Here is an 18,849-nt window from a genome sequence, read left to right as displayed (position 1 = left end):
ATAGTGATATTTTGACTTCTTCCTTTCCAATTTGTATCCCTTTGACATTTTGTTGTCTATTGTTCTGACTAGGACTTTGAGTAGTACATTGAACAGGTAGGGAGAGAGGGGACAGCCTTATCTAGTCCCTGATTTTTGTGGGATTGTAAAGCATTCTTGAAAGGCTTAGATATAGATTTGAACATAGACAAAAAGATTCATCCTGTTCTTAGATTGGATGCATCAACAAATACACAGTAGTTGTTTTACATTTAATTTCTACATTTGGTGCAATTTTATCCAAGAGTATATGTAAACTATTTTGTTGTATTATGATAAGTTGATTCTAAAAAGAAGAATAATGAAAAATTACCCAATGAAAAAGAAAAACTATGCAATAACTATCTCCTCTAGACATTCAAGGTAAATGAAAAGCTGCACAGCCTTGTCCAGTACATGTGTAGATAAGTAGACCATGGGACAGATAGAGATCACAGCTTGCACTTATCTGACCTGGAAAGTCAGCATACAATGGGAATGGCTTCTAGATTTCCCTGGTAAAAGTGTCCTGTTCAGTGAGTGCTACTGAGACAAAAGAAAACTCATTTGAAAATAAAATAAAACTGGATCCAAGAAAAACAAGAATTCTAAATGAGTCAGAGATTTAGGAATAAGAATGATGACACCTAAGCAATGGAGGATTTCTTTTAGCCTGGGTGTACATAAAATATTTCCAAATACAAATAAATGTCCACATGCATAATTCATAAACTTGAGAAATTAATGGGCTTGAAATTTGCATGACCAAAAATAAATAACAAGTACTACACAAAGTCAAAACACAACTGTCAAACTCGGAGAAAATAATTGCAGCCTATATCATAGCTTAAAAGCTATGATTCTTAATAAATGACAATCTTTTAAAATTGTGTAACAAAACTCAAAACCCAATAGAAAGTGGGAAACTAGACAGCTGTGGTGATCACATCTATAATATGTGGAGGCTGAGGCAGAAAGAATTCAAGTTCTAGGTCAGCCTAGGAGAAAAAGCAAGATTCTCTCAAAAAGAAAAAAAAAATGGGAAAATTGACACAAATGCACATCACCAAGAAGGTATGAAAACGTTTCTCAATCATGAAAAAATATGCCCAGTCACTTGTTAATGAATCACAAGCTGAGGGCTTGGAGATGGCTCAGGGATTCCAAGTGCTCTCTGCTTTTTCGGATAGAACTGAGTTACATCCTCATCACCTACAGCATCTCACAACTGCCTATAACTCTAGCTCCAGAGACTCCAACACCTCTGCCCTACATTGGCACCTGCGCTCACACACCCATACGTGCACACAGACACACAACTCATTTAAAAAATAAGAAACTTTAAAAGGAAGTGTAAATGGAAACAGTGTCGATATACTGCTCATCACAAGCTGCCACAAGAAAAAGCATGAAGTCTCTCACACAGTTGGAAACAGTGAGGAAATGGGTTCATTTTCTCATAGTGCCAGTGTAATGTTAGCCAGTGAAACCCTGGTGGAGGGAAACCTGGTGATAGCTAATGAAGCATGCTCTTGCTTATAACCCAACGGTGTGACTTCTAAGAAGCCATACTGAATACACACACCTCCAACTGGCTCTATCCTTATAAACCACTGGAACAACCTAAATGCCTCTGTGTAAGATGGAAGCCCAATGACCTATTCCCTGTGTAGCAAACTATACAGCTATGAATTGGTTAAGAGTTCTGTGAGTTGACTAGACGTGACTTCCAAGACAGTTGATCTTGAAAGGTAGAATGTGTAAAGTCATATCCTGGCAGGTTACTTCTCATGTAATAAAAACTTTAACAAAACATATCACTGTCTGTTTATTTGTACAAAAGATATAGGAGGAATATACTAGAAATATGAGCCATTTACAAGAATATATGGAAAACATGAAAAAGATGAAGTGACCAAGGGTAGTATGCATGAAGAGGAAGTGATTCTTTGTGGTTATTTTGTATGGCTTTACTTCAAAAATACCCACCTTACACTACCACCATTATAAACAAATAACACAAGCATATTGAAAAACACAGAGAAAGTAATTATACTAAGAAACATCAGAAAACAAAAAGCTTGTATTAGAGAATTTTGATTGAGGCAATGGGTCTGTTTTATACAGAAGCGTTAGGTGACAGTCCTGTGGTCATTTGAAGAAGATGCTGGTTTGAATGAGTAAATGAGCACATGTCATAATGATAACAGCGAGAGGCAGACCTTGAGGTGTTTGACTCAAATCTGAGGGGTCCTGAGCCCCGTAAGGCTCAATGTGCTCATAGAGAGATTGACACAGAAACACACACAAGCAAACAACTGTGCACTAGGATAATTTGAAAACCTCTGGATATATTTACTGAGAGATTTGTGAGAGATTAAGGCTATAAGCCTGAAATCAGCAACAGCCACGTTGCAGCTAGCACACACCAGATCCTCTCTGGCTACCGCTCTCCAGTAATAGGAAGGAAAGCATAGAACAATAGAGCGACAAAATGGGCGATGGTGTAGACTCAGAGCACGGCAAAAAGCAAGCAACACAAACAAGTTAAGGAGAATGATGGTGCCTCATTTCAGAGGAATTCACCAAATAACTGCAAAAAAGTACATGAAAAATGGAAAAATGTACAATCACCATTCAGCCAGCATTGCCAATGGACCTTGGTAAGCATCAGTGCATATAATTTTGTGGATGTAAACAGTTCCCAAAAAATTAGAGTTCTTCTGAGCCTCTGTGCTTCGGAGTAGGGTGTTTCCAAGCTACACGAACAAGACATGTGGTAGTTAGCTCTAGAATATGCTCTAGAGAACTTAAGTTTAGAAGACAGAAAAGGGTAAAGAACCCCCCAAAATCCAGAAGGAGGCCACAGAATCAGTGAATAGGGATTTGAAGCCAGAGCTGGGGGGAGGGGAACTCTGGTCATTCAAGAATGACCAGTTACCAGTGAATATCCTCAGCGCAGTGAGCATTGCCTGGAGCTAAGATGCTATAAGCATGAGTGCTAGGCTCCCTCTAACCCATCCTGTGCTGGACTGGAAGCATCAGAACCAACTGGCTTCCTCAAAGTGACACTGGGTGCTCACTTGATTGTTGCTCAGCTCCCATGTTTGCCTGCTCAAGCTGCACTTTCTGAAAAATGACAGTTCATACAATGTTTAGTCTGACTCTGAAATAGTATACTAGCAAATTCAGTTTCTGCTGATGATAAAAGTTTTCAGAAGATTAAGGTATCAAGAAATAGATTAGAATACTCTAATGAGACTTGAGTTACAATATGGAAACTGAGGCAAAAGCATCTTTTCTCTGCTACAGTCAGAAAACTATCCTATTGGCTTCTATACCACAAGTGGCTCTTGATTAACAGCTAACCCACAGCTATTCAGAATTATCTTTAATTAAGAGAAAGAATCTTTGCTGAACTGGTTTTTTAGATTAATTTCAGCCACTAATTAAATCACTTAGTTTGTTTCCCATCCCTAAGGGAAAACATATTATGTCCTCATTATTGCTTTTAAAAAGTCCAAAAACACCTATATAACTAAATTTTATAATATTATATCCTGACTTATTAACATGAAGACAATCAATTCTACATGTATCTGCTCTGTTGGCTAGACATTTAAGACACATTGTCCCTGTCTCATGCTTATGTGTAGAAACTGCCTGATTCTTAGCAGGATACTGCAGTACAGTAATGAATACAAATGAGAAGAAATTGAGATATAATAGCCTTTCCCTCATGTCAAAGCAACTAAGTCAATAGGATCAGTTTGGCTCCCTAATTGCTAGGCTAACACAGAGAAGGGAGAAAAATACTAAAACTCAATTGCAGGTTGTTTAATACTATAAGGCTATAAAGCAGATGTGCATAGACATAAAGATTAAGAAATGTAAAATAATCCAGAGTATACACCTAAGAAAGCAAATTCCAGACAACCCTTCTCACAGAACCATTATTGCTCTCTCAACTCTCACAATTGTGTTAGGGGTAGCAGGCACTGTGGGTGAAGCAGGCACAAACTGGTTTCAGTGGATCTCACCTGCTTCCAAACGGTTATGCTATCAATCCGGCAGGGCCCTGGGTATTCCAATATTTACCCAGGTACTGCACATAATACCTCCTCGTGGGAAGAAATGCCCAAGAAAGACCACTGAATCTCTAAAATATTCCAGGTCCATTTTAAACACTTAGGGGTTGGTCTTAATTTGCTATATGTCTTAGTAAATCTTCTATTGCTGTGAAGAGACACCATGACCAAGGAAAATCTTTTTTTTTTTTTTTTTTTTTTTTTTTTTTTTTTTTTTTTTTAGAAAAAGCATTTAATTGGGGATTGTTTACAGTTTCAGAAGCTTAATCCATCAGTCATGGCAGAGAGCATGGTGGCAGGCAGGCATCATGCTGGAGAAGAAACCAGGAAGTGCATCCTGACTAGCTGACAAAGAGGTAGAGATAGATAGACAGACAGGCAGGCAGGCAGGCAGATAGACTGACAGACAGACTGGACCTAAGGTGACTTTTGAAAGCTCAAAGCCCATCCCTAGTGACACATTTCCTCCAGCAAGGCCACACCTACTCCAACAAAGAGAAGCCTCCTAATCCTTAGAATCCTTTCAAACTATTCCACTACTACCTGGTGACCAAGTGTTCAAGTATAGGAACCTGAGAGGGCAATTCTTATTCAAACCACCATACCACAGAGGATTTTATTATGTTAGAGTGACATGGTTAAACTCATAAATACCTCCCAAGGAAAAGCTAACTGCTGAAGTGATTGCTTAGGAATGATCTCCACCTCTGGATACCACAAGTCTTTGATCTTGTGAAAAAAGAAACAAGCACAGAATGAAGGAATGTAGAGTATGGCCTCAGAATGGCATCAGTGGAAGTGTGTAAACCAACTCTCCAAGCAAACAGCATGATAAAATTATTTTTAAAACATTCAGGTCTCTAGAACTTTTTCTATGGATGTATGTGTAACAAATAAAGACATCTCTTAAGTCTTCATAAGGACACTGGCATTTGAACCATAACCAATTCCCTATCGCCCCACCACAGGCTTAGCCTGATGCACATACGAAGAAAGGGCACACCTCCAGGAAGTGGAGACCATTGGCATTCCTCAGTCTCTAGCTCTGAATTATATTCCTAACTCCAGGAGAGCGTGGTCAAGAAATCAGGGGATCTCTACTTCTACCCCAGATCCCCTAGATGCTGCTGCCTCACAGATCTGGTCACACACACACACACACACACACACACACAAAGACACACAGCCACACACACAGGTCCCTATTTACTTTTCTGGTCTGTGCAGTTATCCCAGGTTATATATACAATCTAAAGATTTAGGGTTAGGAAGCTCAGAAGACACAGAACATTGCTTTGTAATAGATCTGTGATACTAATCCTTCCAGAATTATTCTATGATTTATTTTAGTAATTTGGAGCCTTTTGTGGTGCCCTATGAATTTCAGATTTTTTTTCCTATTTTGGTGAAGAATGATATTTTGATTGGAATTGCATTAAATCTGTTTATGATTTCTGGTAAAAAAAAAATTGGCATTTAAATATAGAATATTGTTATCTACAAATAGGAGTGGTTTGACTTCTTTTCCTAGTTATATCCTTTCAATATTCTTCTTTTCCCTTATTGCTCCAGCTAGTACTTCAAGCACAGTATTGAAAATGAGTGGGGATAGTGAAATGTTTGGTTCTGGACTTCAGTGGAATTGCTTTAAGTTTTTCTCCATTTAGGCTGCAGGGCTTTCATACATAACTGTTATAACGCTGAGATGTGGTCTGTCTACTCCTCTTATCTCTAGGACTTTTATCATGAAGGTATATTGGGTTCTGTCAAGGTCTTTTTCTGAATCTCTTGAGATGCTCATGTAATTTTTTTTTTTCTGTAAGTCCATTTGTGTGGTAACGACATTTATTGACTTGTACTTGTTGAACCATCACAACAAAACAGGGACAAAGCAAACTTGGACATGGTGGATAAACTTTTTTACATATGTCTGTATTCTACTTAGAAGCATTGGGAAGAACATTTTTTGCAATCTAGGATCATCAGGGATATTGGCTTTGTCTTTACCATTTGTCTTAGTCAGGGTTTCTATTCCTGGACAAAACATCATGACCTAGAAGCAAGTTGAGGAGGAAAGAGTTTACTCAGCTTATACTTTCACATTGCTGTTCACCACCAAAGGAAGTCAGGACTGGAACTCAAACAAGTCAGGAAGCAGGAGCTGATGCAGAGACCATGGAAAAATGCTACTTACTGGCTTGCTTCCCCTGGCTTGCTCAGCTTGCTTTCTTATAGAACCCAAGACTACCAGCCCAGTGATGGTACCGCCCACAAGGGGCCCTCCCTGCCTGGATCACTAATTGAGAAAATGACTTACAGCTGGATCTCATGGAGACATTTCCTCACCTGAAGCTCCTTTCTCTGGGATTGTGTCTTTACTCTGGTTTTGTGATAATGACCTCATAGAAGGGAGTTTGAGAGCTCTCCTTTTATTTCTTTTCTTTTCTTTCTTTCTTTCTTTTTCTTTTTTCTTTTTTCTTTTTTTTTTTTTTTAAGTTTAAGAAGGATTGGCTGGCTTTCCTTCTAGTTTGCAACTCCTCCCACCCGTGGCAGATCATGCCACCACCACCCACACCCAGAGATAGCTTGACTCCCAGGATGTCTGTCATAACCAGGGTCACAGGTGAGATCCCCAGCAGCCCAATAGCTACCCTAGATGGGACCCCCACAGAGCCCAGCAGATGCAGGACTTTCCACTTTGCTGGAGACACATCTTCCTTCTGATGTGCAACTCAGCCTGGAGCAGATCAGGCATTTCAACCCCACTCCCACACTCAGAGACAGCCTGTCTTCTAGGAGTTCTGCCATGACCAGGGTCATAGAACATCTGCTATAACCAGGGTCACAGGAGCCCCCCCCCCCCCAGTCAGAGATAGCACTATTTGCCTCCCTGCTCTAACCCAGCTCACAGAAGTCCACTTGCCTACAGGAGGGACAGGCTCTAGTCAGAGACAAGGTCAGTTAATACCAGAGATAATCAGATGGTGAAAGGCAAGGGCAAGAACATAAGCAACAGAAACCAATGTCACTTGGCACCATCAGAACCCAGTTCTCCCAACACAGCAAACCCTGGATACCCCAACACACCTGAAAAGCAAGATTCTGTCCTAAAATCCCATGTCATAAAGATGATAGAGTGTTGTGGATAGCTCTGGGGCTAATTATATTATATTTGATGTTAATTTCATTCTCCTGTGAGTAGTTGTAAACAAGGAATGAGTCAGCACTCAGGTGATTTCCTGTAAACCTGCTTCCCACTTTAATTTGTAAAATAAAGGAGAGCTGATAATTGGGCCTATAAAAGGGAAGGTAGAGCAGAAGTGAGAGAAAGAAGAAGGAGAACATGGAAAAGGGAGAGTGTGCAGAGGAAGATGAAGAAGAAGAAAAGTAGAGCAGAAGCACATGACCTGGAGAAACTGCAAGTTCTAAGGGGTCTCATAAGCTGTGGAAGATGGTAGCTCTGCCCAATTTAGGCGCGCAGCATGTAATCATGTTAACTGTGTTCTGTTTTCATTGCCGGGGCATAGTTGGGTGGAAATTTACCAAAACAATAGAGGACTTTAAGGAGGACATAAAAAAATTTTAAAAATAAAAAAATAATTTAAAAAAGGACATGAATAACTCTCTTAAAGAACTACAGACAGGAGGACACAGGTAAACGGGTGGAAGCCTTTAAAAAGGAAACACATAAAGAAATACAGGATAACACAATCAAACAGGTAAATGAATTACCCATATACTCATGGAAACTGAACAGCTCTCTACTCAATGATAACTTGGTCAGGGAAGAAAGAGAGAGAGAGAGAGAGAGAGAGAGAGAGAGAGAGAGAGAGAGAGAGAGATTGAGATTAAAGACTTTCTAGAATTTAATTAGGCACAACATAACCAAATTTATGGTACATTATGAAAGCAGTACTAAGAGGAAAATTCATAACACTAAGTGCCTTTATAAAGAAATAGGAGAGATCCTATACTAGTAACTGTAACAGCACATATGAAAGCTCTAGAACAAAAAGAAGCAAACACACCCAAGAAAAATAGACAGCAGAAAATAGTCAAACTCAGGACTGAAATCAACCAGTTAGTAACAAAGAGAACAATACAAAGAATCAACAAAATTAAGAGCTGGCTCTTGAGAAAATCAATAAGCTAGATAACCCTTTAGCCAAACTAACTAAAGGGCACAAAGATAGTATCGAAATTAACAAATTCAGAAATGAAAAGGGAGACATAAGAGAAACTGAGGAAATTAAAAAAAAAAAAAAAAAAAAACATCAGAATCCACTACAAAAGCCTATTCTCGACGAAGCTGGAAAATATAAATGAAATGGATCATTTTCAAGACAGATGCCATGTACCAAAGTTAAATCAGGATCAGGTAAACTATCTAAACAGTCCCATAACACCTAGGAAAATAGAAACAGTCAGTAAAGTCTCCCAATCACAAAAAGCCTAGGGCAAGATGGTTTTAGTGCAGAACTCTATGAAAGATTTAAAGAGCTAATGCCAATACTTCTCAAATTAGTCAACAAAATAGAAACAGAAGGAATGCTACCTAATTCATTCAATGAAGCCACAGTTATGATACTTAAAGCACACAAAGACCCAATAAAGAAAGAGAACTTCAGAGCAATTTCACTTATGAATATCAATAATCAATATAATTCTTGCAAACAAATCCAAGAAAATACCAAAACAATCATTCACCACAATCAAGTAGTCATCACCCCAGGGATACAGGGATGGTTCAATATATGAAAAATCCATCAACATAATCCACTATATAAACAAACTCAAAGGAAAAAAAAATCACATGATTATCTCATTAGGCGCTGAAAAAGCCTTTGACAAAATCCAACGCCCTTTCATCTAAAAAGTCTTGAAGAGATCAGGAATTCAAGGCCCACACCTAAACATAATAAAAGCAATCTACAGCAAACTAACAGCCAACATCAAAGTAAATGGAGAGAAACTAGAAGCAATACCACTAAAATCAGGGACCAGACAAGGCTGCCCACTTTCTCCCTATTTATTCAATTTAGTACTCAAAGTTCTAGCTAGAGCAATTAGACAACAAAAGGAGGTCAAAGGGACACAAATTGAAAAAAAAAGAAGACAAGGTATCACTATTTGTGAATGATATGATAGTATACATAAGTGACCCCAAAATTTCTACCTGAGAACTACAGCTGATAAACAACTTCAGCAAAGTGGCCGGATATAAAATTAACTCAAACAAATCAATAGCCTTTGTCTACAGAAAGATAAATGTGTTAAAAAAAGAAATTAGGGAAGCAACACCCTCCACGGTAGTCACAAATAATACAAAATATCTTGGTGTAACTGTAACTAAGCAAGTGAAAGATCTGGATGACAAGAACTTCAAGTCCCAGAAGAAAGAAATCAAAAAAGACCTCAAAAGATGGAAAGATCTCCCCTGTTCATGGATCCATAGTATTAACAGAGAAAATTGCTATCCTACCAAAAGCAATATGCAAATTCAATGCAACCCCCATCAAAATTCAACTCAATTCTTCATAGAGATAGATAGAGCAATTCTCAACTTCACATGGAATAACACAAAACCCAAGATAGCAAAGTTAGTTTTATTTTGAAATCATTTTGTTAATATTAAGATTGCAATGCCTGCTTGCTTCCTCCTGGAAGTGGACTGAAGTCCTTTAGCCTACTCTTATTCTAAAGCAGTGTCTCCATAAAGCTAAGATATGTTTCTTGTAGACGACAAATAGCTTGTTTCTTGCTTTTTTTTCCATCAGCCTGTGCCTTTTGATTGGAGAATTTAGACCATTCATATTTAAAATAGTTGTTAAGAAAAAAAAAAAAAAAGATGAAATTTCCAAAGAGGGTGAAGGCAAGCAAGCAAAAATCCAAGAGCTTCTTTCTTTCACATCCTTTTATATGGACTGCCACCAGAAAGTATGGCCAGGATTTTAGGTGGATCTTCCCACAGCAAATGATCTTATCAAGAAAAATTCCTCACAGGTGTTTCTGGTGTTTGGAATTTAATTATTCCAGGTGCAGTTAGGTTGACAACCTGGATTAGTCATAACGCAACTTAAACAGAAGCATAATTCTCAATTAAATTTAAGCAGTAATGACAATCTCCCAATGAAGAAAAGCTCAGGACACCAGATGAATTCTGAATTCAGGCTGAATGATTGATAAATCATTTCAATCACTGGTAAATAATCAGTAGTCATTGAAAGAAGAACCACAAGTAATGTTCCTTAAATTTTTTTCATAAAATATCAAAGGGGAAGGCACTGCCAAACTCATGTTACAATGTTGAAATCACTGTCACCAAAACTGGATAAAACAAAACAAAGAAAGAAAAGATGTAACAATTTTGACGATAACCAAGACCACAACAGTTCTCAATAAAATTCTTACAAATAGAACTGAAAAACACATTAAGAAAATTGTATAGCCTGACTGAATTGATTTTATTGCAGAGATGCAAGTTTGTTTCAACGTATGGAAATCAGCAAGTATAATTCAGCAAATAAATGGTTATCTCAGTAGTTACAGAACAGACATTTGTTAGTATTTTACATATTTATGTGTGTGAGTATATGCTTATGTGTGAACAGGGTAGAATGCAAATAGAGGTTAGAGAACACATCAGATCCCTCTGACTTGGAGTTACAGGCATTTACAAGATGCTCAGTTTGATATATGGGTACTGGAACTCTAACTCTGGTCCTCATGATTGATCGTACACCAAGTGTTGTCACTGTAGCCCCCCCCCAAAAAAAAGAAATGGCCTTTGATAAAGTTCAACATCTCTTTATGATTAAAAAACATTAAAGAAACTAAGACCATAAGCAAAATAAAATAGATGTAATATAATAAGGGATATATGTCATGGTTATAAGCTAACAAAAAAGGCTCAAGGGGAGACACATTGATCTCTTTAGGAAGGGAAATAGAATATATTTTGCAGTTGAACTGGGGGCAGATGGAGATAGGATGGTTCCAGGATTGAGGAATGGAGGGAGAGAGTACTGGGAGAGACTAATGGAATTGGTGAGGCATGTGGGAGGCAATGTAGAGACCTAGTACAGTGGAAACTCCCTAGAGGCATGTCTCTGACTCTTTTGCTTACATTTGGGACTCTTTTTCTCCTACTGGGCCACCTCTTCCAATCTTGATATTAGGATTTGTTACCTAGGCTTATTGTAAATTGTTATGCCATGTTTGGTTACCCCTGGGAGATTACTTGCTTTTTTTTTTTTTTTTTTGAAGGTATACAAAAGAGAAATAGATCTAGCAGGGGCAGGGGACTAGAAGAAGTGGAGCTAGAGGAAACTGCTGTCAAGATATAATATATGTAAAGAATAATAATTTAAATTTAAAAATAATTAAATTTATCCATATTTGCTAGGAAAATAAATCTATAATTAAAAAGTCCTAATAACTCCACTAGAAAACTCTTAGACCTAATCAACAATTTTTAGCAAAGTAGCAGAATATAAAATAAACATGCAAAGTTAATAGCTTTTCTATATACCAAAACAAACATTTAGAAAGAGAAATCGGGTGTGGTTGAGACATGGTCAGTGTATCTTTTTTAATAAATGAAAGTGAAAAAAGAAACACCTTCAATAAAAAATTTAAGACAGAATCGAAAGTATGTGTTCAACGATGGCCCAGAAATGTATATGGCCAAAAATAATAATGAATGTAACCTAACACAAAATCATACATTTTTTAAAAAAAACAGTGTTTTAAATAATTTTTGTTCAGTTCTTGAGTGTATATCTTGTGGATGATATCATGTTGCAACATTACAAGATTAAGCATACCTGCTAGATGGTGCAAGTACTTTCATGTTATGGATTGGCAGGTTTAATATTATTTAAAATGGTTGTATTATTAAAAGCAATCTATGGGTTTAATACAATCACCATTAAAACACTAACAACAGGATATTTTCAAAATTATTAACTTTCACATGGAAGCAGAAAAGATTCCACCCACATAACCAAAGCATGATAAAGCAGGAAGAATTGGGCTGGGAGCATCATATTTGACCTCAAGCTATACTATTACAGAACCATAATAGCAAAACTTGTATTATGCTGGCACAGAAACAGACATATAAACCATTGGAGTAAAATAGTGTGCTCATAAATAAACTCACACAACTATAGCACCCCAACAAAGGTGCCAAAAATATAGAGAAAACAAAACCAATAACCAGCCTCTTCAGCAAATACTTAGGGTACCCCGACTATCCACATGCAGAGGACAGAAACGAAAAGGAAAAAAGAAATGATGGAATTCGAAGGTAAATGGCTGAAGCTATAAACAGTCATTCTGAATCAGGCAACTGAAACTAAAGCCGTGCTTCCCATCCTGCACAAAATCAATTCAGAATAACTCCAAGCCCTTAATGAAAGACCTGAGAATCTGCTCAGAGGAACATAGTAAAATACTTCAAGGTACAGGCACAAGCAACGTTTCATCAGTCTCCAATAGCAGAGAAAATAACCCCAAGAAATGAAAAAGGGGATTATACAAAATTAAAAGGCTTCTGCACAGCAAAATCATGAGCACCAAAGTGAAGAGATAGCATACAGAATGGGGAAATTTTGCTACCTACATATCAGACAGGCAGTTAATATCTGCATTGTACAAATAGCTTCAAATATTAAACATCAAAATAATGCATTATCCAATCAGTAAATAAGCTAGTGTACTGAAAAGGTGATTTTCAAAAAAAATTATAACTGGCCAATAAATATCTGAATTTTTTCAACATACTTAGCATCAGAACAATGAAAATAAAACTTCTTTGCACTTCAATATGACCACAATCAGAATTGCCATCATCCAGGAAGAAAATGACAACAAACACATGGAAGGGGATAAATGGAAGGCTTAATTGTCATTGGTGGAAATGTAAACCATAAAACAACTGTGGGAATCAGCTAGAATTTCTTCCAAAAGCTAAAACTAAAATTCAGATATACCATTTTTGAGCACAAACCCAAAAGATTCTATGTCCTCCTGCAAAGATACTTGCTCATCCATGTTCACCGATGTTCTGCTCATAAAAGCAGTCAATATCCCCATCAACTAAAGAATGAAGAATTCAAATATGGCATTTTCTACAATGGACCGTTACTCAGCTATCAGGAAAAATAAGATGATGGAATTAGAAGGTAAATGGCTGAAGTTATTCTGAATGAGGTAACAGAGACTCAGAAAGACACAAGTCCAATGTTTTCTCTCACCTGTGCATGGTAGCTTTGAGTTTTTAGATGTGAGTGTTTTATTTGGAATGCCCCTAAAGGTAAGGGAATTATTAAAGGCCTACAGGTAAAAGTGTTCAGGAGACGGAAGATAGAATATCCTGCCATAATGTGTTAAAGGAGACTTAACGAATATAAAGGGATAGATTGTGATATAGTTGGGAGGACAGAGTAGGAGAGGAAAACTGAAAGGGAGCAAAGCACCAAAGACTTTTCAAACCTCACATGGAAATCTACTCCTTAGAAGCTTCCTAAAAACACATATACAACAAGAGCCAAATTTAAGTTATCCTACAATGAATCACCAATGATCCTACCAGACACCACAAGTTTAGTACTGGGAATGGGTTGCCTCTATAGGAGTTGTTGTCCAATGAGGTAGGCTTCTGTGTTGTGTTTGCAGACAGAAGCCTAGAATAGCAGCCCTCTGAGAGGTTCTATCCTCCAGCTGACTGAGACAGATGCAGATACCCATAGTCAAATATTGGATGAAAGTCAGGACCCTTGTGGAAGAGTTCTGGGATGATTGAAGGCCCTCTAGGAGATGACAACCCCAGAGGAAGACCAACAGTGTCAACTAACCTGGACCCCTGGAAGCTCCCAGAGAGTTGAGCCACCAACCAAAGAGCATACCCAGGCTGGTCTAAGGCCCTCAACACATGAGTAGCAGAGGGCTGCCTTGTCTGTCCTCAGTGGGAGAAAATGCACCTAATCATGCAAAGACTTAATGCACCGGGGTGGTAGGATACTGGGGGGGTGGGGTGAGCTGCCCTCTCAGAGGGGAGGGGAGGAGGTGAAGGAGGAATTATGTAAAGGATATGTAGATAGATAGATAGACATAGATAGATAGAGAGAGAGAGAGAGAGAGAGAGAGAGAGAGAGAGAGAGATAGAGAGATAGATAGAGAGATAGAATTATCATATGACCCAGGTATATCACTTGTGCATATGTACCTGAAGAATTCTAAGCTAACATCCCAAAGAGATCACACACATTGGTGCTAACTGCTGAACCATTCACAAGGACCACACCTAAGACATGGAATCAGCCTAAATGTCCATAAACAAATGAGTGTGTGCTCATACACACAGACACACACAGAGACTCACACAATAGCTATATGATCACAGACACAAAATGAAAATTTTTAGCTGTAAAACAATATCATATTTACAGGAAAATGGATGGACCTGGAAGGCCATTATGAAACCACTGTAAATCAGACTCAGAAAGACAAGTGTCATGTGTTTTGTCTTCTGTGTAGAATATAGATTTAACTGCATGTGTGTGTGTGCGTGAGTGTGTGTGTGTGTGTGTGTGTGTGTGTGTGTGTGTGTGTGTGTGTGTGTGTGAGAGAGAGAGAGAAATCATGACTGCAGATAAGGGATCATGAGTGAAATTAGGAACAGATCTTCAGGAAGTCATGAAGGGTAGAAAGGGAGTGGCTGAGAGAATCCATGGGACATGAAAGCCAAAGGGAGGACTACTTGAGAGATGGAAGGAGACTAATGAGAGTGGAGCAGAGCATGGAAGGGTGTGGCAGAAGGAGGATGAATGAGAAAAAAAAAGTATAGCACCTGAGCACCTGCATGAAATTGCCATAATAAAAACCCATTCTTTTGTATGCTAGCTTTAAAATTAATTTTTAAAAAATAAAAAACAGATTTGCAAGAGTCAAAATGGCCATTACTTAGAAATCTGGGAGATGTTCTGCCTTTAGAAGTGAAAACATAATACAGGGGAACATCAGGGAGGCAATGAACCCGTGCTTGGTCAGGAACTCTGGTGAATCATCTTTTTGTTAGTTATTTTTCTTCTTCTCTGTTTGAGGAAGGCACAACTTTATAAACAATGTCTTAAGTAACTTACCTCCATCAGCACAAAGAGTGCTGCAAAGAAGAGGAGAGTCGCCCACTCTACTCTGTGTAGAATGATCTCAAAGTCATGAATATCAGCTAAAATTAGCAACCAGATGGCACCCAGAATAGCAATCCACCCTGTAAAACAGGCAAAATACAGCCTGAAAAACACCATTGCTAGCACACCAGTGGATGATTTATCTTCTGAATGGTTTACATTTTTGTTGAAAACAATGCTGCACTGCAAACCGTGTATATTTAAAAGTATAATTTCTATTTTGGCTTATGTATACATTCATGAACCAACACTGCAATCAAGATAATGGGCATATTCATCATCCCCAGAACTCATGCTCATTCATGCTCTCTCCCCCTCCAGATCCTTCTGTCACTGTGTGCTAGCACACTCCCAACAAAACATCATTCTCTTGTCTTGATAGATGAATTTACATTCTCTGCATTCTCTATGAATGAGGGTTTGTATTCTCCTCTCTTTCTTCCTCCCTCCCTCCACCTAATGCTTCAAATCAAACCCCAAATCTCACACATTTTATACAATGTTCTACCCTTGAAATACACTCTTGCTGTCACATTCCCAAATGATCTAATGGCGCACATTTTTACGTGACAGTGGTCAGATTACCTTGACAGAAAAGCAGCATTTAGTACAATTACTTTAAGGTTCTTCCCTTCCACATTATGAGTTAAATCCAATGTTCTTCACCACTCAGTGGTATATTTGGCTATGCCATAATGTACATTCCATTTTCCCACTAAGAACATCTCAATGGTTTTTAGTGCTTGGCTATTACAAACAAATGTAAGTAAATATTCACAGAATAACAGCTAGAATTACCTTCCTCTATGTGACCAGAACCTTGAAAAGGGGTAACAAATTGTCCTGGACCTGAGAAACTTATTCAGCTGCTTTTGGTGAGCACAGAGTCATGAGGCCTGTCCCCTTATTCCTCAGGTTCCCTAATTGTCAATGACACATTCTTCATTGATTCTGTTTATCCTGGCCAACATCTGGGCAGGTTCTAGTCATTTCTGATGCCTGAAGACTGTGGTATCATAACTCACAAGCCATGTCACATAAGGCTATTGGAAATATTTCAGAGCATGTTTGGTGTAATGGCGCATCAGTATACACTCACAGGTCCTTACTCTGTTGTTCGCCTCCCTACTGGAAGCTTTCTCAGTCCCATGGACTTAGATGAAGCTACAAGATTGACATATTCACTGAGCTGCTAGCAAACAAAATCCACACTCCTATCCAGAACTTAAAGTAGCTTTCAGCTCTAACCACCATTTCTATCTTGCCAAGGTGACTCAGAAACTGTGTGTTCATCTGATGGCATCAAAAAATGTTAGTTCTCTGTCCAATAGGACGCCTATTGATTAACACTAAACACAGAACAAATAAGAAAAACTTTTGAGATAGTTGGACCACTGTTCTACCCAACATATCTTATTCTATTCCAAAGCATCCAGCCTAAGGAAAAGCTGCAATGCACATCATTTAAGTAATATTGTGCAAATAGTCAAAGAAAAACTAGTTAGCCATGTTGTTGAGTTTTGTTCTAATGTGCTGGGATATTCTCTAACAACAAAACAGTTTCCACAAAAAAAATTTTTTTTTGAAAATCTTATGAAATAATCATATCTAGCAAGATTTTTCAAACTCATTGCTTAAGTTATAAATGCTGAAAACTTGAAACATGGCCATAATAAATGAAATAGTCAACAGACCTTATTGTTTCTAATATTATGACTCAAAATAGAGATATTCAGAATTTTAGGGAAAAATCCCTAGTCCTGGTATTTCTAATAAGGCTTTAGATATGAACAGTTATTTGGTATTCTAAAAACATATATGAGAATTGCCCATCTTACAAATGCTAAAACGAAAATAGAACTTACATAGAAAACAAAATATTAGTATGTTTGATACAACTTAAATTGTCAAGGTTAATTGTCCAGGAGAAAATCATATTAATAAATATTAATCACTTGGTTTGAGAGTTTTAATAATTACCTTGAAACATGGCTTACTATTTTGCCGATAACTAATAGATATTTCTGTTTATATGTACTTTTCAGAAAACCTGTTGCTGAAAAGTTGCGTAGTGTCTATCAAAATCACTTTCAAAAAGCCAGCTGTCTTAGTGTTTGTGCAAACCTGTGTGATAGAAGATATTGAAAATGAAAAGTGAAAGGTGGATGGGCAACCAAATTCTTGGCTCCAAACAACTCAACATAAGAAACTGGCTGCATTATTCAAACCATAGTAGAGCCAACAAAAGAGCAGGTGGTAGTACTTGGGTAGTTGTAGCTGAAACATGGCCAACCTTGCAGAATGTACCTTTGGGTTCCTGTCAAAGGTCTGAATAAGACAGAGAAGAGGGGATAGGCTTCTTAGTTTCATATCTCACGTGTCTGTATGATGGCCAAAACAAGTGCAACTCAGTCAGATCATTAAAGTTACTCTGACAACCAAACCTCTCCAGGTACTCAAAGACCTCAGTAGTCTCCAAGGAGAGATGCACAAATCACCAGTGAGAAGTGGACAGAAACACCTTCCATCGAAAAGAAGCTTTTATTGAGAAGAGAACAAAAAGTTTCACCCCCAACCAAGAAGCTGCTTGCAGTTGATACCTTCTGGGAAAGGGACAGTCCGGTTTTGGTGTTTGAAAGAGAGAGGAAGAAAATGAAGTTGAATACTAGGGAAGTAGGGGAGGGGCTTGGAAGAGGTGGGAAGGACACCATGGTCAAAACATTTTATATGAATCAATAAATAGAAAATGTTATTGACACTAACAGAACAAATTTCAATGATGACAAATGTATCAAAATTCAGCTAGGGAAGGATGTCAATGTGAATATAAAATAAGACCTCCAAAAAATCTATTCATCTCTAAAAGAAATAAAATTATGGTAAAGTCTTTTAAAATGTAAGTTGTTTTTATAAAGCTTTTAATAATGCAAAGTATAAGCTGGGCAGTGATAAGAACAAGTTCTAATCTTAGGAAGAAGATTAATAAGTAGAAATTATTAACATCAGAAATTATTAACATCAGAGGCTTGTAGAACACCATGAAGCAGACAATATATGGATCATAAGAATTCTAAAAGTAAAAGCAGAGAGGAAAGGGTAACAAATTTGATAAAAATATTTGAAAAAATAATGAGCAAAACTCCCCAAATATGATGAAAAAATTAATCTCAGCATCCATGAAATTCAACTAAGTCCAATAAGGACAGATTTAGAGCTAGCCACATTCAGACATATTATAGTAAAAATGCTGAAAGACAAGACAGTCACAAAGAGAAAGTTTTAAGTCAGTGAGAGAAAAAAACTAACCTTGTAACTCAATAAAATTAGCAATCACGCAATAATGATGCCAGAAGACCCTGGGATTATGTAATCAAAGTGTTGAAAATGTAGATTGTCAACCAAGAATTCCATACCCAGCCAAACTGCCATTCAAAGTGAAAGACCATGTGACAATCCTATATAAACAAAATCCAGGAAAAGACATTGTTGGCTCCTCCCTCTAAGCCTTGTGTTCCGCCTCTTGCAGACAGGTTGGGAGTTTCTTCCTG

The 18,849-nt window shown here is 37.7% G+C and overlaps 1 protein-coding gene across 1 annotated transcript in view; it reads right to left on the bottom strand.

Annotated features, from left to right (window-relative positions):
* Window positions 1-18,849, bottom strand: part of Oca2 (OCA2 melanosomal transmembrane protein) — a 254,536-nt gene that overhangs the window by 144,267 nt on the left and 91,420 nt on the right. The window contains exon 17 of the mRNA XM_029541048.1: window positions 15,254-15,381. Coding sequence (XP_029396908.1) covers window positions 15,254-15,381 — 128 coding nt within the window. The remainder of the gene's footprint in view (window positions 1-15,253; window positions 15,382-18,849) is intronic.

The sequence above is a fragment of the Mus pahari genome, chromosome 1, assembly GCF_900095145.1.
Source record: "Mus pahari chromosome 1, PAHARI_EIJ_v1.1, whole genome shotgun sequence".
NCBI lineage: Eukaryota > Metazoa > Chordata > Mammalia > Rodentia > Muridae > Mus > Mus pahari.
Note: the sequence above shows the minus strand (reverse complement) of the source record. Positions and strands in the feature narration are given on the sequence as shown.